This window comes from Cervus elaphus, chromosome 30 (genome assembly GCF_910594005.1).
Source record: "Cervus elaphus chromosome 30, mCerEla1.1, whole genome shotgun sequence".
NCBI classification, from domain to species: domain Eukaryota; kingdom Metazoa; phylum Chordata; class Mammalia; order Artiodactyla; family Cervidae; genus Cervus; species Cervus elaphus.
Genome location: NC_057844.1, coordinates 32,940,795 through 32,947,422, shown reverse-complemented (window position 1 = coordinate 32,947,422; position 6,628 = coordinate 32,940,795). Strand labels below are relative to the sequence as shown.

The 6,628-nt window shown below is 38.9% G+C and overlaps 1 protein-coding gene across 1 annotated transcript in view; it reads right to left on the bottom strand.

The window, feature by feature from the left end:
* Positions 1-934: 934 nt before the first annotated feature.
* Positions 935-6,628, bottom strand: part of USP12 (ubiquitin specific peptidase 12) — a 57,894-nt gene continuing 52,200 nt past the window's right edge. Inside the window, exons 8-9 of the mRNA XM_043891930.1 lie at positions 5,303-5,381; positions 935-4,128 (exon numbers count right to left, since the gene is read on the bottom strand). Coding sequence (XP_043747865.1) covers positions 4,027-4,128; positions 5,303-5,381 — 181 coding nt within the window. The 3' untranslated portion in view covers positions 935-4,026. The remainder of the gene's footprint in view (positions 4,129-5,302; positions 5,382-6,628) is intronic.

Below are 6,628 nucleotides of genomic sequence, written 5' to 3'. Positions count from 1 at the left end.
AGTTGACACCTTCCAGCTGAGTGACTTTGGAGAGAGTCTCTTAACCTTGGCGAGACCTAGTTTCCTTTTTTTGTATCATGACCTCTGAGACACTGTCTTCAAGCTACCTTTTTAAAAAATGTAAAATGCTGAGTATAGAGCCTATCACACACTCAACTCAAAAATGATGGGTTATTTCAGCAGACCTGGAGATTTTAAAAAATGGTTGATAGCTTATCATAAAGAACAGACCAATGAAGAAAGGTGGAGAGGGTTTCAAATAACTTACACACAAGCACCGGATGACACAGGAAAGTGGAAAGGGGGAGGGGCGGTCATGGCTTTTCAACAGTCTGCGAAACACTCTCTCGAATACAGACAATGTCTTTTACCTAAAGTTCAGTATGTTACAGATGTTTATCTCAGGTCCCCAGGCGGCTGGCTCCCCGGTTACTGTGTTTAACTCTTGAGAACTCTCCTTCAGAGACTCGAAGGAGAGTGCTGCCTGGCCAGACTTCCCAAGAACCTTGGGGATCAAGAAACAGCAATTTTTAAGTCACTCAACAGAGGACCAGGCTTCGTATCAAGTTCACGTGATCATTTTACAGGACCAAGCAGGCCCGTGGGAGGAAGAATGGGGTGTTAGGAACAGTGACTGCAAAGGTGTCTTGCCCTCTAAGATTCTATGATACGAAATTTAAATGTTTAAACTTGGGATTTGGGGAAAGACAACACCACTAAATAAAGACCAATACATGCACGGTGCATGCTGAATAAACCCAGGCACGGATGGAACGCCGGTTTATGCTCATGGGATGCGTTCTGGGAAAATTTCTTTGGGCGACAGGAGTAGTAAACTTTTGAGGAAAAGCAGTAAGAGAGCGCCCACAGTGTATACTTCTAATTTGTAAATGCATTTTAAGGAGGAAAAAAAAAAACACACACGAAACCCCACAGGCACAAATAGACCAACTTTAATAGATATTATTTTGTATTTATATAGCGCCTTCTTCGAGAACCTTAGATGCTTTACAGACATTGTATCTAATTAATCCCCACAACAACCCTGTGAGGTAGGTATTACTCCCATTTTACAAGATAGGGAGACTGAAGCACACAGAGGTTAAGTGACTTGCCCAAGGTCACACAATTAAATTCACTGAAGAGCCAGGACCTGAGCGCCTTAGCCTCCCGGCTCCCAGGTTAAATACCTCAGGAGAGAAATCTTCAATGAAAAAGTAGCTTTAAAGAAAGTATCAAGAGTAGTATGTTATGGAAGTGAGGTCTTTCTACTGCCATCAAGGAAAGGAAAAACTCTACACGGATGGTTAGAGGCGACGAGACCCATATATTACACACCACCCCCCTCCCTTTGCCTAGAGTCTCAGGGCTCCTGTCTCCAGCCAGCTTCTAAAGGTACCGCTGCCAAGGCAGAAGCCGTGTGACTTAGAAGTGAGACTTAATTTAGAATATTTACTTTCAGTTACAGTAATTCATAGATATTCTTACCCCAATACACAAAATGCGGGACAGCCATCCCAACAAACATGTACACAGTTAGACAGCAATCACCACCGTGTACAAGTGAAACCCGCCTCTCCTTTCAGTTGGTCAGCCAACACACAACCTCATGTCACTTTCTAGACGCGTCACTTTTCTCCCTCTGTCTGCATTTCTCCCCCTAGCCCTAAACCCTCCGTGTTTTTAAAGCATACTGCGTTTCTGAGAAGCTTCGAGACATTACACGTAGATACTGCTGCACCTAAGAGGACAAAGTAAATGGAGAACCATCATGTCATTGTCCCGCCCCTGACAGGTCGTCCTATTAAACAGGGTGTAGATGTGAACAGTGTGCGACTACCATGGAACTCAAGAAAAACGTGAGAACTTGCTTTCATAGAAAATTTAACCTTGGCTTTTACTTTACTGTACTTTTTTAATGCAAAATGTAGTTTACAAACACAACACAGTATCCCAACACTGTACCTTTATGCAAATGACTTCATCTATCTTTCTTCTACATGCTGCGGCCCAATGCAAGTCAAAGCTGGTTCAGCTTACTCCTCGTCTCTGGACTGAAAGCTGCAGACATTCAGCTTTAAATTACAAGACGATTTGGCTGAAGCCCTCAAAGCAAAAAAAATGTATGCACCTCCAGAGCTCTGACCTTGCCCACATTCTTGGTTGTGATTCTCTGAGCCACACTGGTAGATTGGGCAGGCCATGTAATTTGTATGAAACCATCCCAGCCAGGGGTAAGGTTTTAGAAACTGTTATCTGCAAAAGCAATCTGTCAGAAGACATTATCATTTTCTCCCGGCACATTTGTTTCAACAGCCCAATTAGCTAAGTGACCCTGTTAAAGATCTATTCGTGGAACGAATAGGTGAAGTCATTTCCTGAGCTAAAAGATACAGATAATAAATGTTAATAATAGCAGCAGACAAAAACATTCTTCTTTGTTGCTTTTTTTTTTTTTTCAGATTCAACAGTATTAGCAAAATAAGTTTAGAAAATTACAGCAATTTAAAAAAAAAAAGATTACTGCCTGAAAAAGACTTGGATAAAGAACATCTAAGACCTGATTGCTATTATCTTCAATATATATTCAATTATTTTCTGCAAGTTACATTCGGCCACTGTCAGACAACTTACTGATGTATAGGAAAGTGTCAACTGCAATGGTTTACATACATCTTACATCACACATGTCACTTTCTTGAAACTCCCAACAGAATGAAGTCTTTACAAACACAAAGTTAAATTTCTAAACACTCTTCCAGTAAGATCTGTAAAGGTGGAAGGGGGGAAAAAAGGACTTGCTTTCAAAGTACTCCTGGTTGACCTCATTAATGCACTCTTCCCAGGGTCTGTCAGCTCCCCAGAAAGGCTGGGGTTGGGATGGTCACTTCTTTCCAGAATAAAGAAGATCTGAAAATAACGTAACTGCTGTGACATGAGTTTTCCAAATGTGGCCTCAGCCTGAAACAAAGAACTGAAGAACCCTCAAGACTAGCACACCACTACCGCACCAGGATTTCTTCCATCATTCCACAACAATAGGGAATTTTTTTTTTAATTTTACTGAAATTAAAGCTGAGTAAAACTTACTACTAGGAACAAATATTTAGAGCCAGAGATATCAGTTCCTCCTGGAAAAAGAATAATTTACCTTCTCTCACTGCAATTTTTATTAGGGTAACTTATGATTTAAAATAGTTTAAAAATTCACCTTAAAAATAAAAACAAACGAGAGGATTCATTAAACTGACAAAAACTAATAAAAATATGCTCAAATTTACCAACAGAATCATGGGCACTTCATACAATACTTAGACTCTACCAGTTTTAAGTAAAATAAATAAGGAAAAAAATTATAATTACAAAGCCAGTCTTTCCCCTTGGGGAAACAAAAAGCCACTTTTGACCAATTGTTCCCTAGATATACATATACTGTATATGATTATAAGCTTCTTCAGAGAAGCAAACGTATTTGCCTTCCTGACACTGGATTCTAGTATCTGTTAAGTCTCTTTACATCAGGAAGGCGACTGCAAGTGTTGGGCCCAAAAAGCATTTCTGGTTTACGCTCGAAAAGACTACCCAGTGTTCTCTCTCTACGTGTCCAACCCCGGCGCGCATGTGTGCGGCGTGTTCAGCATCACCTCCTGCCACCGTCAGTATAACCTCGCACAGACTCCCGTTCTCTCTGCTGCACCCCCAAGGAGCTCAATCACTACTGGTGCAATGAAGGAAGAGAAAATGCATGTCGGTTACTGGAAGGCTGTTTTACAAGAGGAGCTGGTATCTCTGATTTCACTGCCTTGTGCGGAACTGCACAGACAGCATGATACCTGAGCGAATCAATCAACTACCAGGATAGGAAGAGCGTGTTAACCCACAGTCTTTGCTTTATTGTGTGCAAAGTGTGCTGCTGCCCCCCTGAGCTTCCTGCAGTTCTCTTTTCTTGGAAAAATCGGTGCTTGATCCTTTCCCAAATAACCAGAGAAGATATGAGGCAGAAAGTCTCTCTTCATCGCGGTTCCCTCAGTCCCGGGACTGATAGAAAAGGATGTAGCCAGACTCAGAGTTCTTCGAGATATCTGATGTTAACCCGTAGAATTCTTCAATAGCTTGTGCATCTATTTTCTGCGAGGGAAAAAAACAAACGTCAGTACAAAAATGAGCTCTTTGGACCGCTGGAATCCAGTAAAAGCGTCAACCTTTCTTAGGATAATGTCTTTCCTTTTCTCATTTGTAAAACAGCTCTGCACAATCAGAGTGGCTTGGATGATGCCCAGTATTGGTGAGAACGTGGAACAAACGGAACTCTCATTCACAGCTGGGAGTGCAAAACGGCACCAGACACAGACAAAATGCTTTTATCATCTTCTAAGCCTGAACATACCCTGTGACCCAGCAATTCTATTCCTAGGTACAGGCCAAACCATAAGAAACAACTAATTGAAAAAACAAACAAACAAAAAAAAGAAACAACTAACTGTCAACCATTTGGGATCTATGAACATGGCAATTTCATAGGGTCCAATCTAATATATACTCAAGAAAAAAATGAATGCATATGACCAGTGAAAGACTTGTACGAGGGTAACAAAGGCACTTTTATTTTAATAGTCATTAATGGACAAAAAGCCAAGTTTCTAAGATGGTATATTTGTACGATGGAAAATTACATAGCAATATAAAAAAAAAGAACTACTACTGCAGGTAACAAGAATGAACTGCATAAATACTAATGAATGAAAAAAGACACCAAGAAGTCATACTGGATGAGTCCACTTGTATTCAAACATAGACAAAATTAACCCCAGTAAGATAATAAAATTAGAAATAGTGGGTTCCAGGGGATGGGGGATGAGGGAGGAAAGCTGTAGGTACTGAAGGGGAAAAGGAATAAGAGAGCTTGTTGGGGTGTTGAAATACACCATTTCTTGATCTAGATGGCAGTTATGTGTGTGCACTCATGTGTGTGTGTTCACATGTAACAATTTAAGCTGTTGCTTAAAATCTGCATACTTAACTGTGTCTTATAGCTCAATAAATTATTTTTTTAATAGTGTAAGTTCTTTTTCTTTTCTTGACTAGCTCTGTGGTTGAAAGGTCTCACTTGTTTTATTCTAAACATTTTCAAGGCTAGCTGACTGTTCCAGCAGCACTGGAACTGGATATTAGGGAGTGAGAAGTAGGAATTCGATTACAACCTGAAGACCTGTCATATACAATGAGAAGCTGGAAGGAAAAAGTCACGAGCAAGAAACACACATAACTTTGAAGGAAAACAAGAAATCAGGAAACTACTTACTTCTACAATGTCGTCATCAAACAACAACCAAAAATCATGACTCTTAACTATTGCAATATAATGGCCTCGATTGGGACCACTAAAACAAAGAGAAATAAAAGTTAACTTTATACAAAGTTTATTAGTATTACTCTTCTATGTCCTAAATTCCATGTTCTGTAAAGGAGAAAAACTGAAACAGATAAAAATGTTCCTTACCTATTCTTTCCCCCCAAGAGATCAAGCTACACTGATCCGAAATGTCATTTGGTTTTAAAGTAATTTGTACTCTACTTTGAGAGATATAACCAGTATTCTATTTATATAAAGCTATACTATTAAAATTCTTTGTTGCTTTTTAAAATTATTATTTTTGAAGTAATGTTCATATTTGATTCTTAAGAGACTTAAGTAAAACTTTCTAGCATTTTTGTGGGGCAGGAGAGGCCAGAACACACTGAATTATAACTATCGAACTATGTACGTAGAGTTATTTCTGAGTCTTAACCCTTGGCAATAGCTTTTCTTGAGGAAAAATTCCACATGATGCTTGAAAAAGATACTGAAACCTTGGATCTGCAATCAAGCTCCAACTTCATAAACTTCTCTAAACAAGTAACTTATTTTTAGTATTATTAGTGCTAGTTTTAAGTACTTAATTCTTAGCAACATGTAATTATTATAATTGCCTCTGTATTTCATTTTGTTGTTGTTGTTGTTGTGTATTTCATTTTAAATAAATCTTGGATGCAGAAGTCTTAGGAAAATGTAAAAATAAAGGTGGGGTTTGATTTTTTTTTTTTGGCCATGCTACGTGCCTTGTGGGATCCTCGTTCCCCAACCAGAGACTGAACTCATGACCCCTGCAGTGGAAGCTGGAGTCCCAAACACCAGACCACCAGCAAATTCCCTAAAGGAAATTCTTTTTAAAGAACATATCAAAGACTTTTTTTAGCTGCTCCCAGTTACTTAAGTATGACTCACTAGAAAAGTTTGCATAATTTTTAATTAAATTACAATTCTACCACAATTATAGTATTACAGGCCTTGAAAAAATTTTCAACACAAATTATCCTTTATGGTTCTGAATACGATTTTAAAAGCAGCAACCTCAGATCTGAGAATAAGCTGCCTCCCAGTTTCTTTAGATCTTTGATCCCGTAGTTAAAATTAGTATCTCTGTTGACAGAAAGATACGACGAGAGCACTTTTTCCCTGCAGAAGAAAACATCTTAAACTTAAAAAAAAATTTTAATGCTAACATAAACCTCCAGTCTGATCATTACAGTAGGGTTATGTAAGTTATCTGATACTGCTTTCCTCTGTTCAGATGTCATTACTTACTTT